Here is a 21682-nt window from a genome sequence, read left to right as displayed (position 1 = left end):
AATTTCAAATATGTTTATTGTAATGTTGAGCAAATAAGTCAATTTTTTCTTGTTTTCAGTTTAAAACATTCCTCAGCTGTACACCACGCACAGCTAAAAACTTAAATCAGGCTTGAATGTATTGGGTTTTGTAGCACTGGCTTCGTTCTTGACACCCTCTCAGTCCACAGTGATATGAAACTGTCGTTTGTGTGGACAGTGTTTCAGCAATCTCCAGTTTGTGACAGGGATTTACCGCTTCTTGTTTCACCCTTAGCCCCCCCAATTATTGTGTTTTCACCCAAGGGTTGATGCTTTGGTAAAATTTAGTGTTCCTATAAGACAATGATTTAAAAAAAAGCACATAAGAAACTGGTTAAAGAATGGATCAAGCAGGGTTGGACACCAACCGGTTTAAATGAATGAGTTCTGTAAAGATAAAAGATTACCTGTCCGACCAGAATTATGATAAAAACAAGTTGATGGCTATAAAAAGCTGAGCCACATTTACCAAATAGCAGTAAATGTGTATACTGGGGTGTCAGTATATAGAGTTATATTCAATAAATTAGAATAAGGGTTTCATATGGCTCATTTGTCAGATAAAAGTACCTTTTGAAAACAACCTTTAAGCAAGTATGAAGCACACTTTTCATTATGCCCACACTTCTGTATTAATTTGGTTTGAGTTACTATTCTAGTCTTAAATTTCGTGTTTGCATTATATGTAAGTAAAAAAAAAATCATCATTATTAACAGAAATAATTCAATTCAATTCAATTTTATTTATATAGCGCCAAATCATGAAACATGTCATCTCAAGGCACTTTACAAAGTCAAGTTCAATCATATTATACAGATTGGGTCAGATTATACAGATTGGTCAAAAATGTCCTATATAAGGAAACCAGTTGATTGCATCAAAGTCCCGACAAGCAGCATTCACTCCTGGGGAACCGTAGAGCCACAGGGAGAGTCGTCTGCATTGTACATGGCTTTGCTGCAATCCCTCATACTGAGCAAGCATGAAGCGATATTCATTACTCACAGTCTGTGAGTAATAAATCTATATGACGTGTTTACCTTAAATAATTGGGTTGGTAATACAAATTGACTTATTGATTATATTTTTGTGAGCCTGCATGTATATTTTTTATTCTTTGTGGATTAGGAGAAAATCCGCAATAGATTCAAACTTTTGCATTTAAGCTTTGCTTTACAAAATGATTGTATTCTCCCCCCTGAAGCGGCTGAACAGTTAAAATGAATCCTTCAGAGCCACTAAATGATTTGACATCAATGTTGATGACTTCCTCCAACCCTCTGACCTAAACAGTAATTAGTGAACTGCAAAAAGTAGGTTAGACAAAGAAAACCCTGTTAAATAAGAGCCGCATAATCAGCAAAGATAGGCTTTACTTACAGTGCAGAGCAGTTATTTCCTACAGTAATGAATACAGCTGTTCTAAAAACTAATGTGAAGCAAAGCATGAAGTGAGAAATTAAAAACTAATTTGATTACTTTGTATATTTATTTGTCAAGTTTCACTCTTTTTCTAGGTCTTTCTGGCACTAGTGGCTTGTTTTTCACACAGTAGACTGACAGGAAAGGGGGTTTGAGAGGGGGGGTGGGGGGGGGGGGACATGCGGCAAAGGACTTCTGGCCGGAAACAAACCCCGGTCAGTCACGTCGAGCACTAAGGCCTCTGTATATGGGTTGTGCTCACCACCCCTGTGCCATCGGAGCACGCCCACTTTATGCATTAATTATCCAGCAATAATATTATAAGATGAGGCTTTCTTACAATGGGTAAAATTAAACAGTTAATAGTTGCTGAGAAAATTATCTCATTGTGAATCAGGACAACCGCGATTAGAATATGCCTCCGGGATTCCAGCAGAAATGTTGTAATACCTACGGTGGATCAGAAGGTGGCAATATCATTCACAGTAACTACATCAAGAGAAGAAGAAGTTTTCAGCACATGGTTCTCTGTCTGTTTGATCAGCTTTCCTACTGGCAAATTCAGACCCTGATGAGAAACACTAAACTTAAAATATAGTTTCCCAAATACAGGAAGCAGTGAAAGTTGCTGATGTTAATTATTGATTAGAATTCATAATTTCTTTTTGAATCTCATTAAACCTTGGGTACACATAGTCCTATAAAATATCTACAACTTGTTCCTTCAATGTATTATTATTGCCTTCAATTGCTAACACTGCTAAAACCCTTTCCTCCCTTGTTCCACTTTTCAAGTTTTCAAAACTTTCTAACTGAGTTCTCCCTTCTTTGCAGATCCTTGCAATCATCTCGATCCTCTTCATTGTGCTGTCCACCATTGCCTTGTCTCTGAACACCCTCCCGGAACTGCAGGACACCGACGAGTTTGGCCAGCCCACGGACAACCCACAGCTGGCCCACGTGGAAGCCGTTTGTATCGCCTGGTTCACCATGGAGTACCTGCTCCGATTCCTTTCCTCCCCAAACAAATGGAAGTTCTTCAAAGGTCCCCTCAACATCATCGACCTGTTGGCCATACTGCCCTATTATGTCACCATCTTCCTGACAGAGTCCAACAAGAGCGTGCTGCAGTTTCAGAATGTCCGCCGGGTGGTTCAGATATTCCGGATCATGCGGATCTTGCGAATCCTGAAACTGGCCCGTCACTCCACAGGTCTTCAGTCTTTGGGCTTCACTCTCAGAAGGAGCTATAACGAGCTGGGCCTGCTCATCCTTTTTCTTGCCATGGGGATCATGATCTTCTCAAGTCTGGTGTTCTTTGCTGAGAAGGACGAAGAGGACACCAAGTTTAAAAGCATCCCCGCTTCCTTCTGGTGGGCCACCATTACTATGACCACCGTAGGTTATGGAGACATTTACCCAAAAACTCTGCTGGGAAAGATCGTTGGAGGTTTGTGTTGCATTGCAGGGGTCTTGGTGATAGCCTTACCCATCCCTATCATCGTGAATAACTTCTCTGAGTTCTACAAAGAGCAGAAGAGGCAGGAAAAAGCCATCAAAAGGCGAGAGGCTCTGGAGAGGGCTAAGAGAAACGGTAGCATTGTCTCTATGAATATTAAGGACGCATTTGGCCGTAGCGTGGAACTCATGGACGTCATGGTGGAGAAAACCGATGAGAGGAAGGAGAAGCTGCATGACAATCACATATCTCCACACAGAGGAACACCCAAGATAAAGTCACCGCTGAACCCCAGCAGCCCCAGCAAGACCATTGAGTCAAGTTACCAAGAGAAGGAGATACCATCCAGCAGTCCTCAGCACCTCAGTGCACAGAAACTTGAGGAGATATACAACAAGATGACAAAAGCACAGTCACAACTGAACGTCAACAGCAAGGAGAAAGCGGCACCTTCGAAATCAGTCAGGCAGAGAGCTGAGTTTGAGATGGGAAGTATCCCCCCGAAAGCCAACTCAGGCACAGCGGAGGCCGTGACAGACGTGAGGAGTGTCTCCAGCGTTGACAGCTTTATCAGCTGCGGTACAGACTTTCCCGAGAGCTCTCGGTTTTCACACAGCTCTGGCAGCAACATGCCTGGAAGGGTCAGTACCAACCCCACTCTGGAGCCCACCATGGAGAATGAGCACGAGGGATTGCATGGCGCCACTAGCCCTGTGTCTAGCCAAAGCACCAAGCTCAAAAGCGACAGCCCAAGGGGTCCGCCTCTGAACAACCCGCTTAAGGGCCGCACACTTAAATTCAGTGTCAGAGGCGGGGAGGACTCGGGCAAAGGAGGTCTTTCGGACAGCTCATCCGTCCAGAGCCCAGAGACGTCTGTCTACACCACTGCCAGCAGCAGGACGCCCAGCAAGAGCCCCGAGAACTTACGGCCGAGCATCTTCACGTTCCATGACGCGTCTGTCAGCAAGTTCATCGATGCCGACACGGACGAGGAGGAGCACCTGCACGACAGTTCGACGGCCAACGTGACCCAAAGACTTTTGCAGAGGGCCAGCCCCAGGTTTGGTCCCCTCTCTGGCTTTCAGCAAGGTCCCAACCACATGGAGGGCCTCTCAACAAAGCTGGGGAACAGCACCCTGCCGCTGGAGGGGCAGGAGAACCACGTTTCACCTGAGCTTCAGCCGCTTCAGCCGCTTCAGGAGGAGAAGCGTCAATATAACTCTTAGACTCAGTTAGGCTTGCACAGAGAATACAAATAAGAAAGAGATGAGGGACTACGAATGAGGAGCTCAGAGACTTGTCTTGGGACAATTTGCAGGGAAAACTGGACGAAAAAAGGCTTTTCCTACAAAAACACAATGGCTGCGGGTTACTGGAAATAGTTTTGTTATCTTTTTCCAAACGTTCCTGATAAAGACTATCCTAGGCGTGGATTGAAAGAGGTGAATTTTTACTATTTATACAAGCCCAGATTATAATGTCATTATTAGACTCTAGCTATAGGAGTCTACTCTATCATTTTTATAACCTATGTTTTCTGAGAGCCCTGGATAATATGTTAAAGCCACAGCAGCTAAAGCTGTCAAATCAGCAGTGAAGCAAAAAGGGCATCGAAACAAGGCACAACAAGAGGAGATGTTTCAAAATCTTCAATTGCAGTATAAAAAAGGAAGACATACATCTTCTCCCCCCTACAGTGTGTATTTATATGCTGTGTATGTTCCAAAGGCGGAGGGTTGAGAACATGTTTTTGCTTCCTACAACTTCCTTCAAAACTGGCCTTAGTTCATGTTGTCCTGTGTTTTACGTTTTGATGGGGAGGAGGGAAGCCTGAGACGGGCTGACAGATAGCACATAAATATCTGTGTGTGTGTGCGTGTGTGCAATAACTACCTTTCACCTATGATATATTTATTATGTAGCAATAGTGGTCTTTTATCTTATGTCAGAATCAAGTGTTGCAGTCTGTTTCTTTTAAACAGCCCAGTTTCTCTCCTGGGTTGGCATGTTTACTGCACAGATTACACATCAGCGGCGCAGAAAGACACTGTGAGGTTGCAGCCATCTTTTTCTTTTTTTATGTTCCCATCGTGCCCGACAACGGCCGGCGAGAGAGAAATTGTCTTTTTGGAAATGGCTACAGAGAATCTGTTGTGCTCTTGTTTTTCTTGTTATAACCAGTGGCGGTTTTGGATATTGGAAATAAGGCCTTCCACCCAGGGTGGCACACCATAGGGGGGGTTATTTGTCAGCTGTTCATCAAACTCATTTTTGTAAGGCAAGGCAATGAGAATGGGTGCCACACTGTGGTGTGCAGAGTGTTAGCACCGTAAGAAAACATTGGTGTAATGATGCAAAAGTCAGTGTCTGATCATGAGCTCATAATTTGGCACGAAATTCAAGGGTTATTTCAGTGTTTTAAAAGGAGCCTGGACTGTCAGTTCAGCCTATTTTATGATAAATCTTAAGCAAACAGAGATTTTTTTTTAAACAAGATTTGAGATTTATGAAGCATTTATATTTACTATTTGAAAAAAGAGAGACTTACAACTAGGACTTCATTAAACTGAGACGAAAATAAAATACACAAGCTATAGACTGGTCAAACTATGGATTGACTAATTATATATCATTTAAATATTGCCTATAACTCTAAGTGGATATGATACCAATAATTGTAATTTTTACTTTTTCCAATAAGTTCGATAATAAAAAGTATTTCCTGCTGAATGGGCTTGGTCAGGGTAATTTGTGAAGCTGGCTGTGAGTCGGGTGGCAGACGGAGAGGCGCCATTCAAACGAGAACCGCCACTGCTTATAACCTTCATTCTAAATGTCTGAGTTTGTCCTTGAGATTAAGTTTAATTTTGTCTGTCAAAGAGAAAGTATTTTTGAATTTTGTTTCCAAAGCACTTGTAGCGGCTGAAGTGAACTTTGCATCCAACGCCGGGAGAGACGGCAGTGAAAAATCCAGTTTGTGCAGGAGTGTGAATACTGTACATGCACCACTGCAAAGCCAGAAAAAAAAACATTACACAATGACCTGTACAAAAAAAATTCTAAAAGTTATTTATATTTTTAAGATATTTTCTAAAACGACTGAGATGTTGCGGTAACCACATAGCTATGTATTTGAAAGCACCGTATGTGCTGTTTCCTTTAAATGAGTTGCTTCTGTTAGACAACATTCTGCAGCAGATAGATTTATAATATTTGCTACTGTCTCCCTGTACATACTTGTTGCAGTCTCTTTTTTTGTGCAATGTAAAGAACCAAAGAATTGTTCTTTCTGATGACACATACAGACGGTTGAACATGTTTGTTGTATCTCAAAATGTTGGAGCATTCCTTTTAAAAATGACATATTCTGACTCATTTCAGGGAGTCGTACTTACTCATTTAGGGCAAATATCTAAGCAGGAGAATATCCTGGCGTCCACTCAAGACTCAAGTTTTAATAGATAAGTTTTGTTTTAGGTTTCTCGGAAAGGTTGGTCACTTTCACAAATCAAAAATATCTCTGATCTCCCAGCTTTGTACAGCCAGTACTTAGACACCAAATGTTCTGGATTTTGTTCTTTTTTATGCAACTAACTCATGACACCAGACCTGGTGTTTACACACTCTTCTAATCCAATAACTTGTTACATCTACATGTCATGAACTTATGGATCAAAGCAACTTTCTGCAGGAAAAATTATATTGTAGTGGACCTATTTCATGTAGATGGTTGTCATTAGCGATACACTGCCAGCCACATTTACTGGCAAAGCTGGTAAAGATGTGTAAAGAAAAACGTTGACACTCATCTAATATTGCAGCAGCACATTCTCCCCCTGAACTTAAAAATAAATCTAATTTGAATGCATTGATTCAGCTGGAAAAACAATCCCATGCTGATTCTGCTGAACAGCCCTTATCATTTTGAAGCAAACAAACATCTGATTTTAGACCATCCATCTTTGCACAACTTCTCTAAATTATCCGAAGCCCTTGGTGCTCTCTTATAATCTCTGGAAAATTCTTTTTTTTACTGAGGCCAACAGATCTGTAACTAAAATATCCTGCTGTTGTTTTAAAAAAAAAAGACTTCATAATAGCATGTGGTCCAAGAGGGTTCTCAGAGCGCTTTGGAGAGACAGGCCCACAGCATTATAGTTCCTCCACCATGCTTGACGGTGGGCATAAAAAGCTTTGCCAAGTACTGATCCTTTTCCCATTTATCAAAGAAACCATTCCAGCTGAAGTCCCAGCACAGTTTAGCAAATCCCACAGATTTTTTATTTTTGATGGTAGGACAGAAAATATATTTTTTTCTAAGTCTTCAAACAACATATTGGCTTGCAGAGAGCATATAGCAAATGTTATAGAGACTTGGCAACTCAGTGGCTTCCCATAAATGCTCTAATTTTAAGCCAGACCATGGTCTAAAACATTTTATTTGTTTGATGAGAACGAGAACACTTTTTATTGAGAACAGTATTTTGTTTAAAAATTATTGTTTTGCTTCCACCAATAATTTTTTGATTGTTGTATTAACACAGTTCTAATCTGATGCAGCGAGTTTAATTTTTGCGTGTGTGTGTGTTGGAGTTAAGTTTGCTCACAAATACATCTCAACAAATAATAACCGACTATCCGCTATTACTTTAAAGCCCAGCCAATTGAACCTGGCCCACTCTTTTCCCAATTCCACCAAATCTGTATTCAGACGCTGAGGTCCCCAAAATCTAATTCTGCTTAAGGCCCCAAATAAACCTTCAGCTAGCCGTGTTTGAATGTTTCCAAAAGTTTCAGTGTGAGATTTTGCTGCTGCAGTGAAAAAACATGAATCTGATTTCAGGCGTTTTACGCATCTTTACCAGTGGTGCCAACAAATCTATCTGACATTGTAGTCTGAGTTAGTTATATCTGTGCCTTTGCTTCTAAAAAAAAAAAACTCTGCACACTGAATCTGGCCTGATGGAGTCTGAATAACAAATAAACACAAAAGGTACAGGGTTCTCATCCCGTCAAGCTTTTATATTTGATACCGCAGTTTCTTTTCTTTTCTTTTTTAACTCCAATGTCTCTCGTGCCCCAAACATTTGGATGGAAACAGTCCAGAAACACAAACAGGTGCAGATTTGCTCTCAGCAGATTGAACGGTTTCCATGGTGAGGGGCTGAGAAGAATGGCGGCCTGACATTTGATGCTCGCGTGTAGCCTAATTTAAAGAGAATGGGCACAGACTTTATCTTAATCAGTCCAATAATTCATCTCAGTTGTGTCTTCAGTTCGGGGGAAGAGACAGAAAACTGGATTGTGAGTCTCTCAGTCAGACCGCAACATCATCGCTTTTATGTCACTTGGTTGCTCTCACGGAAACATGCAGGCATCTCAAAAGAGCAGACAGAGCATGACCACACGGGGCCTGAGTGTGAGGCGCCACTTCAGCGACATGGATGAAGACTTCAGCCGCCTTGTTCCTGAAAGGGAGGGAGCGTGAAATGTGAGCGGAGTGAGAACAAGCCGTGTTCGACAGACATGAGCTGCGCTTCAGAGTCATCGGCTTGATTTAAACCGACATCCTGAATGATGGCTGCGGCGCCCCGCTTCCCAAAGTCAGGGCTAACTTCGGCTCTGATAAAGACGAATGCATCCGGCCTGTTCGTACAGCTTGAACCTTTCACCTTTTGTCCCATTACAAACGAAAAAACAGGGCATTTTGTTGGGGTTTTCTATAGTAGACCGGCAGAAAGCGTGTAAGTGTGAAGTGGAATGCAAACCATGCATTTTCAAGATGTTTGTGTGCATTTTTATTCATGCACTTCATCAGTAAATAGAGTGAATCTGTGTGTGGTCTAAACTGAGTGTGAGAGCATCTGTAAAGGCCCAGACGTGATTCAGAGAACATTATCGAATAAACAGCATCATGAAGACACAGAGCTTTGTTCAATCAATCCTCTTATAATAGAAAGGGTATGACACAACTCTAATCCTATTGAGACAAGGGCTTCCACCTAAATTGACAGAACTGCATAAAGAAACAAGCAGCCATGAGGCCTATGGTAACTTTGCATGGGCTGCAGAGATCCACACTCAAGTTGGGGACAGCTTTTAGCTGTGGACCCTATAAATCTGGCCTTAATGGAGCAGTTGCAAAAAGAAAGACGTTGTTGAAATAAAGTCCCATTTAAAGTTTCACCCATGTAAGGGGACACAGCAAACACAGCCAAGAAGGTGATCTCATCAGAAAATCCAAAAAGCATCTGCATGGTCTCATGCAGACAGGAATATGTTCCAGAGCACCAGCGCTAAACATCACGAAGAAAACCTGTTAAAGGATGCAAAGGATTTCACAGTGGGATGGAGGTTTACCTTCCAGCACAAAATGACCCTAAACATACAGCCGGACATGCAGATCAAAGCATATTTGTGTGTTGGACAGATTCAAAGTCCAAACCTAAATGCAATTGAGAAGATTTGAGAAGATTTGAAATTCAATGTCCACAGATGCTCTCCATCCAGTATTATTGGGTTCTCATAGAACCAGTATTGTGTCAGGTGTGACACAATACTGGCATTTATAACTAAATATATCATTTTCCTTCCACTTCACAAGTACGCACTATTTTGTGTGAAATACATTTCAGGTTTGTGATTGTAATGAGACAAATTGTGCAAAGGTTTAAGTGTTGTGAATCCTTTTTTGTGAATCAGTTTGCTTCTCTAAGTTGCACTCAAGCTCTGTTTGTGCTCCTGTAATGCGCATTCCTCGGGCAAAACGAGCTCCGCCACAGCCAGATCATGAGCACAGCTCTCACAGGTTCATCTGTGAGTATTTCCCAGCAGTGAGCACACAGCCCGGGTTCTTTGTTTTGTTTTGTTTTGTTTTCCCATCATGACGGTGCAGAGACAGGCTGCGGCATCCTTTTGAGGAGGGTGAGCTCACATCTCTAAATCTATAAATATCCCCCTGGCCATGCACAGGGTTCAGCCTTGCAGGGAGGGCTCGGTTACAGCAACACGGTGGTGTCATGCGTTTCAGAGGAGCACATTTTGTAACAAAATACTCCAGAAAAAAAAATAGGTGGGTGGGGTGGGAGGAGGGAGTTATGGTGTGGAGGCTTGCTGGGAACTACAGTGTCACTAGTATGTGAGTTTTTATTTTTTTTGGTAGTTCAGCCTTTAGCAATGCATTGTAATGAAATAAAAATGTCAAACTGACAAATGGTCACATGACTTCCTCTACAAGAGGTGCTGGAGACAGAAGAGAGGACGGGCCAGAGAACGGGTTGGCTGTGCAACGTGCTGAAGGACCAGGGTTCATTAGCATTCATCACTGTCAGGCATGCAGCGAATTACAAATCCCTGAAAATGAGCCTCTAATTGTTGCAAACAACCCATAGTCTGTTTCATGCAGATGCAGTTCTTTTCTGTGTCGGATGAATGGAAACTGTTTTCTCATAGATTTTTGTATTTTTGTTTTTTATTTTTCTGAGCTGTACTTTATAGATTTTTCTGAGACAAGTCCTCTGCTGTCTTGCAATGATCGACATTTTGATATAAAAAAAAGACCAATTTTAGTTTTAACCACCGTCTAAAATACAAAACACAAATTCAAACAACCATGTTCTTAAAGTCCAGTTTTTCACATACAAAAACAGGCATATCATCCCTTAATCATCTTGCTCCTTCAGGAAAACCACCCCTCTTCTTGAAGGGGGTTGTCTGTTTTGTACAAGTTTCAGACTTTGTTCCTGTTCAGTTTGTAGAGGAATATGTTTGTGCTTTTCCTGTTTTCTTCAACACATGTAGCGCTATAAAACTTTGACACCAATAACTTGTAAATATCGTCATAAAAGCTGTAGGAAATTTTATTTTCAAGCCTATTTCTTCTTTTACTGACTGATGCTTAATAAAAGATGATAAACTAGTCGTGGAGTCTGATTGTTCCCTCAGAAATGTTTCATGTCTGCAGATTACATACAGACCACCGGCTGCTGAGGGCCAAAAGAAAGTCAGAACTAAAGGGAATCTTACCCAACAGCGCCCTCTGGTGATTCGTTTGAAAGATTCATAAAGTTTACCCCAATAATACAGTATACAGTGGACATAAAGTGCCACGATTTGACAAATAACTCGGCTGTTAAAGAGTTATTTATTTATTTGCGCAATGATTAGCGAAATTTGAGACGCATTTCTCACATAAATAAAAATATTTACCCATAATTATTTAAACGATCACCAATTATTAAGTAATGTAAATAAATCTGAATCTGCTTTCTTGTCTCTGAGTGTGCACACAATCAGAAAATTGGATTTTGGATTACAGTGGATTGGATTACAGTGCTCACCATTACAGTGCTCAACATTAGATACAAATACACAAACTTTAAAGGATGCAACAATAGGGATAAAGTGTGCAGTATGTGTATTTGGTCTGTTTTCTGTAATATGTAAATAAAAAGGAAGCTGTGATAGTCCCCAACATAGCTGTCAGGCTGGTATGGAGTTCATTGTGGTCATCATAATGAAAGCCTCGGGGGGAAAAATCCTCTATATAGCAATCCAGTTTTGCAAATAGCGCACTGTAGCGCCGACCTGAAAGCAAAGTTCTGGCATCTTAAAAAAAATGGTTTATACACAGGGTGTGTGGGGTCTACAGAGATTGTTATCTGCTCCTTCCCTGCCCCTAGATCTGCACAAATGAATGATCCTCACCATAGACCTGATTTGTTTCAGTCTGGACATGTCCTGTTCTGTAGAAGAGCCAAACCGCAAGCACAAGCAAGTTTAGTGTACAAGATGACCAGCGGCTCATGTGGAAGGTACTTCTTGAGTTGCCGCAGGAATTACAGTCTCTGCTGGGCCGTCTTCTGAACAATGTTTATTATGTGAGGACCAGCTCAGGTCCCAAGAAAGGTGGTTCTAGGAATAGCCAGACCACTCCCTATCCATATGTGGACCCGTCTTTTGTCCTTGGATCAAACCAATCAGAGGGGTGACATTTAAAAAATGTCAGGAGTTTCACAGATATGACCACAGAGGTGCAGTCACTTGTGTACAAGGAGAAGATGCTCCCCAACCTCCCCTGCTGCTGCTGCTGCTGCTGCTGCTGCTGCTTCGTCAGGAAGCTGGTTAGCTTAGTGACAGGTGGAGGCTGGCCATTAACACAAAATGTTAGCAGCTCCTCAACTTTATAAAAGCTTGTGGGACAGTCTGACGGCCCTTTCAGCTCCACTCACTATCCTCTGCAGGGCCCTGCTGTCTGCCATGTTGCAGATGGAGCACCACTGAGTTGCAGTGTCAGGTAAGCTCCCTCTGGAGCTTTCCTGACATGTTTTTGTCTACTACCCGCAGACAAAAACACAACACAAGTGACAGGAAATGCTTTCTGCATGTGGCTTTGATAAACACATCAAATCTCTGATTGAAGTACAGTGAGGCCCAGGTTTTATCCAAGAGAAGGACAGAAGGTTTAGCACAAGTTTGGTAAGATAATCTCCGCAATAGGTGTACACAAATATGGTTCTCTTTATTAATAATTTATTCATACAGGGAAATAGAGTTCAGCTTTAAGACGTGCTGCAGCATTTGTAGAGGAAGATATTCAAACATTTCAGTTATCAGGAGGGACTTTTGGTAAAAAAAAATAAAAATAAAAAATAAAAACCTGAAGGACAATTTGAACTACTCACAAAAAGCAAGATTAAAACATAACACTATTTAGGTCAGCTGATACAAAAAAAATTTATTACAATGTCATCTGAGTAAGAGAACAAAATGTGAGTCATTCCTGAATACAGGCAATCGTTCCAAGCCTGATCCCAGACAAAGTCCTACTTGAGTTCTGCAGCTGTTTGGTCATTTTTCATAAACTTTACTGCTTCATTTGTTATTTTTGCATTGAGTCTAGGCTGCTGAAGAGTGAACAGATATATTTCAATAAATTGCAAAGGTAGTTCAAGTGAATGACAGTTAGATGAATCACAAAAACATCACAAGCGGCGTGTGTTACCCCTACACCAAAATGACCTGCTAGATTAATTTCCATGATCCTAAGGTCAGCTCAGGAAAAATAAGATAATTTTGACTGGATCAGAAGAAAATATTAGTTGAAAAAAAAATTCCTCAAATTCATCTTTTTTCAACCAGGATTACCTTGATGGTAATGTATGGGGTAAGTTCACAGCCTATATAAATGTGTAAATTTGTAAATGTTAAGTCAATAAACTTGAATTAATTTAAGATTTTCATTTGTTTCTTGTCAACTCAGAAATATGACATCAGATATTTTATCAGATGTTTCATCTGTGAAAATACAAATTTAGAAGTTATGAATACAACACATACAATTACAAATCACAAACTTATGAGTAAGCATCATAAATCTTCGAGTACAAATCTACAACCCTGATGAAGCTGTTACACACCTTCCAGATGGTGGCGGTAAACATGACATTACCGCCACCATCTGGTAAGGAGTGTAACAGTTTCAGCAGGGGTGGCTTGTAGATTTGTACTCGGAAATTTGTGATTTGTACTTGTATGGGTTGTTGTAAACTTTGTAACTTGTCTTCATAACTTCTAAATTTGTATTCTCACAAATGAAACATCTGAGGTCACATGTATAAGTTGACAAGAAACAACTTACATTTACAAATTCAAACACGCAGACGTTTATATTGACAGCTGTCTCACCCCATAGTAACACATGGAGCCGCCATTACTCTGCTACGAACTCACTACTAGTAATAGTGCAGAAAATCTTACTGGAAAAACAGGCGTGAATACAGAATGGAAAATTTCCATGAGCAATTTTCTCAACCACCCTCGGGCGATTTGGTGGTGAACCATGTTGTTGTTTTTTTCAGCATGATAAAGCACAATGTCACAGAACTAAAGTGACAACCGAATAGCTCAGGGATCAAAACATTAAAATGTTCGCTTCATGAACAGGAAACTCCCCAGATCCTAAACTCATTAAGAACCTATTATTGTTTTTCATAAACTTGATGGATTTCTCAATAAAGGCCCTTAAACATGAACTTCAACTCAAGTCTACCAAACAAACATCTGAAAAAAATATTTAGCAGAGCTGCAGCCGTAAAACATGTAAAGAGGAAAAAAAGAAAATACATTTATTTCATTTTTAAAAGCTTTTGAATGACTGTAAAGGTCAGAAATGACACTTACTGATCTCTCTGATGACACAATCTGTTCCCAAGACGTTTTCTATAAAAGTGCTCTACAGTTCCCAGCAGATACTTCCCAAGTTCTTGATTCAGTGAGTGGAACCACGAGGTCCTTGAACAACCGGTGACCACTTCACTGAACTCCTTATTAAGCATCAATTAACTGCTTATTCATTTTGGCAAGACTCTGTTTCTATTTTTTTTTTTCACTTATCTCTGAGCTGAGAAATCAACCCAATGTACATTACATGAAATCCACCAACAACCCTTTTTTTAGCAATAAAATAACAGTTAAAAATGTTTGTTCTGCTTTCATTTTATGGATAAAGTCTTTTAAATTGTTTACAGTGAACTATGGTTTGTTTGTAATGCACAAAATCTCGACATGAAGCTTTGTCATGGTTTACAGTTCTTATGTTTCGTTAGTTTCTTATGGAAGACACACACACATTCTCTTTAAAAGCTACAGAAGAAGGTGACTTGCTGTGTGACTATTAAAACAAATGGATGAAGTGTTGAGAGCATCCAGTAGAAGTGAAGGAGCGATAGTTAAAAAAATATATTTTTTTATGTAAAATGCTAACAAGGATTTGTGCTCACATGCCAAGCAGTTTAGCAACTTAACATTTTGCCCAGAGGAGGATAATCCGCCTCGCAACGGGGATCAGGAATACCTTTCTGTTCTAGATTAAATGAACGTCTAAGTAAAAGGTTACCTATCACTGATGTAGTTGGTTTGCGTAATTATCCAGTGCCCTGTGAACTTCTTTGTTGCCATTTGAGCTCAGTGTAAACACAACCTTCAAGGGGTTCAATTAAGATTGAGCAACACAAAGCAGTGCACAAAGGCTTTACACGGCACTGTTGCTTTGCAGCAAGAAGGTCCTAGGTTCAAATTCTGGCTGGAGTTTTCCTGCATGTTCTTTGCATGTGTGTCCCTGTGCGTTTGTGGCTTCTTATCAAGCACTCCAGCTAATAGTTAGACAATTTGGTCTGTCTGAATCGTCCCAAGTAGTCTCTGTGTGTGTATGCTTAGTGTGTCTCTGCATTGCTCTGTGGGAACTACTGAGGAGCTGCAGAGATCCACCGCTCAGGTGGGAGGATCTGGGAGTCCAGCGCTCCACACTCCTCAAAATCATGCCTTCACTGAACAATGGAAAGACAAAAAAAGAGATTGCTGTCAAAAAGCCATAGGAAAAAAACATGTGATTGCCAATGTAGTGCCTTCCAGATTAACTAATTAACTAAGCAGTTTTTAAAAAAAAAAAAAAAAAAAGACTGGTCCAAAGAAGACAACTCCAGTCTTATCTGAATTGAAAAGCAAAAAATTTAAAATCATCTGGGGGTTTTTATTCAATGCAATTCAATGTAATTTGATTTATATAGCACTTTATTTATACAGCACTTTACAAACTGCCTTGTGTTTTATGTCTTGATGATTTTTTTATGTCATCAAGACGTGCCTGTAGCTGATCTGAGTGGATTCAACAGGACCTGTGGATAAATACAGCTGGGTATCATCAGCATAACAGCAGAAATGTATCCCATGCTGTCTGATAATTTCATCAATTTTATGCTAATTTTAGAATTGGTGCTGAACCCTGGAGTGTGAAGATTTATAATTTCATATCATTCACAAACTGGAATGCTTTTGTAAAGCAGAGTTTAGCCTTTGAATGGTTTGACTTCTGAAGCAGTTTTTTTGGTGTTATATGGTGGCTTTGTTTCCGGACGTTTTAATCGGTTTAAGTCTCACAGTTTATGATAGAGTTAGGAATGAGCGTGCAGTCAGCCATCAGGCAAAAAGCCCTTCATCATTCTTCTAATCCTGTGCACACGTGTTACATAAAGTGGCCATCCAACCTGACGTCACGCAGAGAAACAACTAAAGCTGCGTTTTTTTTTTTGTGGAGTTATAAATGCCGTGGGCTGTGGTGGCAGGCTGAACTCCAGCATCATGATCCTCATCGTGGACCTGCTGCTGATGCTCATCGGTGTTGCCTACTCCATCCTGTGCGCAGCGGCGCGCACCTTCCTCCATCCCAGGCTGAAGAGCATCGACGGGGAGCTGTGTCTGATCACGGGAGCCGGGGGGGTTTTGGGTCGACTCTTCGCCCTGGAGTTCGCCAAAGAAGGGGCGCACCTGGTCCTGTGGGACATCAACACGGCTGCAAACGAGCAGACCGCGCAACTGGCCCGGGAGCTGGGCGTGGAAGTGCGCGCCTACACCGTGGACCTGTCCAAGCGCCAGAGCATCTATGAGACCGCGGAACGGGTCAGAGAGGAGGTCGGGGATGTGTCCATCCTGGTCAACAATGCGGGGGTGGTGGCCGGACGGAGGCTGCTGGAGTGTCCGGACGAGCTCCTGGAGAGGACTTTGCTTGTGAACTGCCATGCGCTGTTTTGGGTAAGTCTTCTTACGTGTTTTACGCACACACACACCCATGAAACTCCACTGACCCTGCCTGACACAGGCATGGATTATGTAACATCCACTCTCTGTCCTGAACGGCTCGCTTTAGCGTTTGTGCAGCGGAGTGTGAAAGGATCAGGGTAACCTGGTACCGCGGGGGATTGTACAGCATGTCCTGGCTGTGAAAGGAAGTCTAATAAATTGACTTCTGGCTGGTATAAACAGAAAGCCTGCCTGCGTGTGAAACTCGCTTAAAGGTTGATTGATTGAGGTGGTTATTCAGTCATTAAGTAAAAAAGAAAAGCGCCTCAAACAGGTGATTCTGCTTTTCCTTAAGCCTCAGTTTCATGCTGAGAAATCCCCCTTGCAAGCTGATTGGCACCAAATAAAAAAAAAATATCTGCTACAGGAAGGTAGTGAGGGATACTGGGTTTTTCATAGGTCAGACGTCACCTGACAGACAGGAACCATAAAGCAGAGTTTCAGCCGCCAGAGATCTCAAAGGGGATTTTTTTTCCATATCCAGGCAGTGTAGCATTAATAATTGTTGTCATAATGCCAAAGAGAGTCCAACAGATTTTACTTTGACAAGTGGAGCATTGCTGCTTTTTGCCATTGTGCTCCACTTTATTTAAATATGCAAAAAAAAGCTTTATTAGATTTTATTCTGGGACCATTTCATGTTCAATGGACACAAAAACGGGAAGGTAGAACAGATATTTAAAAGAAACGAGAAAAAGATGAGAAAAACGGCAAAAGAACAAGATAGCATCCTTTTTTGTTGCTTCTACACAGACATGAAAAGAAAAGCAAAACCAAACAATAAAGTATTACAGGCACAAACAACCAATACACTGACACCACCACTGAAGAATATACAGTATTATTTAATAAGAAACGTATAAAGTGACACCTAAAGGTAATAATAGGGTTTTTCTGTATAGGAGTGAGTCTGTAAGCACCTGGATCCAAGCATCTGTAGGTGTTTGTGAGAGTTCACCTGTGTATGTAAGGTTTATTTATAAGAAAAAGGCTCAATAGTGATTGTGAAGAGCCAAAGACCCGACCCCCAGAGCACTGAAGCAGACAACAAGGGAACCAGAAGTCCAGATGCCTGAAGCGACCCCTAGAGCAAAGGAGCCCAAGAGGGGCCAACAGGAAAGCTCCCTCCTCCATCCCAGGGAAGAACAGAGATTTCCCCCCAGTTTTCAAATAACCTCCTAATGCTTCAGCATACCAAGACATTTTGAACAATCTCATGTTCCCAATATCATGAGGGAACAGTTTGGGGACGACCCCTTCTTGCTCTAACGCAACTATACACCAGTGAATAAAGCCAGGTCCATTAACACACGGTTAAATGGTTACGGTGTGGGTTGAGTCCTGACATCAACCCAACAAAACACCTTTAGGCTAAATTAGAGTGGGGGCCGCCAGCCAGGCCTTCCTTCCTAGCATCAGGGTCTGACCTCACGGATGTGCCTCCGGGAGCATGGCTCGATATTCCCATAAAACCTGCGGGAAGCCTTCCCAGAAGAGTTGGAGTTGTCATATATTTATGTGAGATAAGGGTGGGCCAACATTATATGGATTAAGAATGAATTCACATGAGTTCATAAGTGCGTAAAGGCAGATAAGCAAATACTTTTGGCAACATAGTGTATGTGTGGAGGAGTCAAGCCAAGGCTTTCTCTCCTAAGAATATTGCACCAATAGCCAAGCCTGGTGATGGCAGCATCATGCTGACAGGCTATGTTGCTGTTAGTGGAACTGCTTCATATAGCGGAGGATCCTCCGTGGAGGGGATAAACCTGCTAACGTTGAGCTTTGGATGCAGACCCTGACCTCCACCCTGTTGGAGCTGAATGGTCCATGATTAAACTCCTTCCCTCTCTGCCACTTTGTGTAAATATCATGTATTGAAGCAAATCCCTGTAAACTGATTCAGGTAAAGGTTTGCCTGCGGTTAAACATTATTCTCTGCAGATATAGAGGAATGTTTATCAAGCAGCAGATTCACAGCTACTTGCTGTTAGAAAATACTGTAGTCCTTATTAGACATGTTGAGAGCTGTAAAAGTGGAAACAAGTAGGTTTTAAGTAGTTAACAGCCTCCAGCATGTGATATATTCTTGATACTTTTATATAATCTTCCTTAACAGATGACAAAAGCCTTCCTGCCTCAGATGAAGGAAAGAAACCAAGGCCACATTGTCACCATTGCGAGTGCTCTTGGGCTGTTCACCACAGCATGCGTAGAGGTATCCTGCACCAAAAATAGCTAAATAAATAAATAAATAAAGCCTAGCCATTATGAAAGCACATCATGGAACCTGAGCAATTTTACTCTCTCTTGCAGGATTACTGTGCCAGTAAGTTTGGGGCTGTTGGTTTCCACGAGTCACTGGCACACGAGCTGCGGGCAGAAAACCACAATGCCATCAAAACCACTTTAGTGTGCCCCTACATCGTAGACACGGGGATGTTTGCAGGCTGTGAGATCAGGTGAGATGCTGCTAGAAATCTCTATAGAGCTCAGCTGAAAGGTTGCAGTTGAAAACAGTAGTTTTGATGACATTTTTGTTATGTACCTCCCAGGAAAGAGATTCAGAGTCTGATTCCTCCACTTGAGCCTCTCTATACGGTCCAGCAATCCATGAAAGCCATCTTAGGAGAGCAGGAAATGATCTGCATCCCACGCATTATGTACATCCCCTTCATCGCAAGAACGTGAGTACTTGTTAGACATCAGCAGCAGGTGTGACCATTGGGGTTAAATATTGCATTGGATTTCATGTGTTACAGGTTGTTGCCTTGGGAGGCCAACGTAGTGACGTACCGCTTCATGGGAGGCGACAAGTGCATGCTGCCCTTCATCAAGAACGCCGAGACGAAAACCTCCAGCGGTCACATCAAATCTCCCTAGACCTTTTCCAGTCACGTCTTCTAGTGTTTTTTTTTAAAGGACTGGTGCAGACGTCAAAAGCTTGCTGGGCATTTTATAATACAGCGTGGGCCCCTGGGAAAGATGTGTGAAAAAGCTTTAAAATAAACTCTGCTCTCATTTCAGTAACATGATCTCGCTCTGAAAACGTTATTCTGAGCACATTTTCCCCAGAGAGAGAAAAGAAATCCAGGGATAATTGTTAACAAAATGCCCTTTGCCATAATTATTGGCACCTCGGGTGTCATTACTTTGTAGAATAGTTTTTTTGCTAGGAGAGCCTGAGTCAATATTTCCCAAGGTTGAAGCTTACAGAACGAGGGATCTTGGACTGCTCCAGTTCACACAATCCCTCTAGATCAGGGGTGTCCAAATTTTCGACACGTGGGCCAAAGTTGTCAAGTCAAAAGCACTAGAAGGCCAACAAATTTATATACAGTATATTTATATATATTAAAAAAAGACAAAACAAAACAAAACAAAAAAACCTATGTTGTGAATTGTTTTCACCTGCTCTACAAAATATGATCATATTAATTAGTCAGATTTTCTGTAGGAAAGAGATGTGCAAATCGCTGTAGATCCAAAGTTAAAAACAGGGTTTGCTCATTTGCTTTATTGACAGATGGTCACCCAGTTTGCAAATGATTTAAGACTCGGTTGAAAAAAAAAAAACTGAAGTCTTTTTGGTCTAGCAATATAAGAGCCAAATCTTGGTCAGTATTTCTTTGGAAAACACTTTTTGTATTTAGCCAATTATTAAAATAAATGAATTCAAAGCAGATTTTAATGCACAGAAGTCTGCATTTGAGTTAAAATCCTTAGAACTGTGATCCTATTTACCATGAAATTAAAGAGAGTGTAAAGTGTGGTTATTAAAAGATGAATACCTTGTGTTGTACCCAACATATGCAATTTTAAGATGTCTGTGATAATTTTTGCCCTAATTCAAAATAAGAAGTTTCCACTTGTATCAACCATCTGTGGTGCAGGACCAAGTCTTTTCTGAAATGCAGTTGGGGAACCGAAATTCTGTGATTGGTGCTTTAGAGAGACTCTTGGTCGATCTTCTGAGGAGTCCATAAAAGATGGTCATTTCTGTATTTGGTTAAAATGATTTGACTGTTTGTTTGGGATCATTTTCCTGTTGAACTACCCCCCATGACAATTAATTTTCAATTTAAATATCAGGCCTTTAATTTTATATCCATTCAGATGAGAAACCCCAAAAAGGTTCCCAGAGCCTTTGGAAGAGAAAGCTCACAGCATCACAGGCCCTTCACTTTGCTCTCTCCCTCCCTAGATATTCATCCTTTGTTTTATGCGTTTATATTTTTTTGTGCGTTATAGTTCGACAGTAAACAAGTTATTTTTTTCTAGGCATAGCTCCCAGCTGCTCGTTATGTGAATTACCTCCAGTGTTACGGGGAGCTCACATCAATGTCACTGTAGACCTTTTTGTTTTTTTTCCCAGTGCTTGGGGCAAAAGTGGTCCTGCCCACATAAAACACAGTCAGAAATGACTAATTAGAAGTTCCTAAACACTATTATATATAAAAATGTTAAATTTATATCAAAGGAACTGTTGTGGTGCCGATAATTATATAATTATTATGAAACTTAACACAGGATGTTTATTTATTTATTTAATTTTTTTACTGCATACAGCTACACCTCAAAAAATGGGAAGTTTAAGCCCAGTCTTTTGTCACTCAGTGGTCATTGCTGGTTGTTCAGGGTGCTCTATCCAAGCATATTAATAGAAAGCTGAGTGGAAGGAAAAGGGCTGACCAGCAGAAGGGATAACTGCATCCTTGTTAGGTTAAATCCCTTGTCCAAAGAGCAACTATGCACAGGTAAATCCTACCCATGTAATCAGGTAAAGCCACTCCTGAACCAGTCGTCAGAAGCACCTTACCAGGACCGCTGCTCATTGGTCCACAATTTCAGGTCAGTTTTTCCCAGTCAGTGATGCTTTGGGGTGCCATGGCATCTGCTGGTGTTGGTCACTGAGCTATATAATACACTGGAGTGCTGATTTTGCCGAAAAAATGAAGCCACTGGCCGCCATCTTGCTACTCCCTACTCTCACAGAATCTCATAGGATTTGGTTGCAACAACAAGCAGTTTTCTGACTGAGTGAAAACGTTTCACAGGTAATTTTACAGTCAGTGGATGTACTAACACTATCAACTACTAGGAAATTAGGTGCTGAAATATTTTACATGTTATTCATATTAAAT

The 21682-nt window shown here is 41.1% G+C and overlaps 2 protein-coding genes across 2 annotated transcripts in view; both read left to right on the top strand.

The window, feature by feature from the left end:
- LOC105927217 (potassium voltage-gated channel subfamily B member 1) overlaps positions 1–4129 on the top strand; it is a 56396-nt gene extending 52267 nt beyond the window's left edge. The window contains exon 12 of the mRNA XM_036151951.1: positions 2279–4129. Within this exon, the coding sequence (XP_036007844.1) occupies positions 2279–4129 (1851 nt within the window). The remainder of the gene's footprint in view (positions 1–2278) is intronic.
- An 11869-nt stretch (positions 4130–15998) lies between these two features.
- Positions 15999–19895, top strand: LOC105924569 (retinol dehydrogenase 10). The gene is made up of 5 exons (XM_036152080.1): positions 15999–16490; positions 18658–18756; positions 18855–19000; positions 19094–19225; positions 19301–19895. The coding sequence occupies exons 1-5, from the start codon at positions 16041–16043 to the stop codon at positions 19419–19421; spliced, it is 948 nt and encodes a 315-aa protein (XP_036007973.1). The 5' UTR covers positions 15999–16040; the 3' UTR covers positions 19422–19895.
- Positions 19896–21682: the final 1787 nt, after the last annotated feature.

Source organism: Fundulus heteroclitus, chromosome 20 (genome assembly GCF_011125445.2).
Source record: "Fundulus heteroclitus isolate FHET01 chromosome 20, MU-UCD_Fhet_4.1, whole genome shotgun sequence".
NCBI lineage: Eukaryota > Metazoa > Chordata > Actinopteri > Cyprinodontiformes > Fundulidae > Fundulus > Fundulus heteroclitus.
Note: the sequence above shows the minus strand (reverse complement) of the source record. Positions and strands in the feature narration are given on the sequence as shown.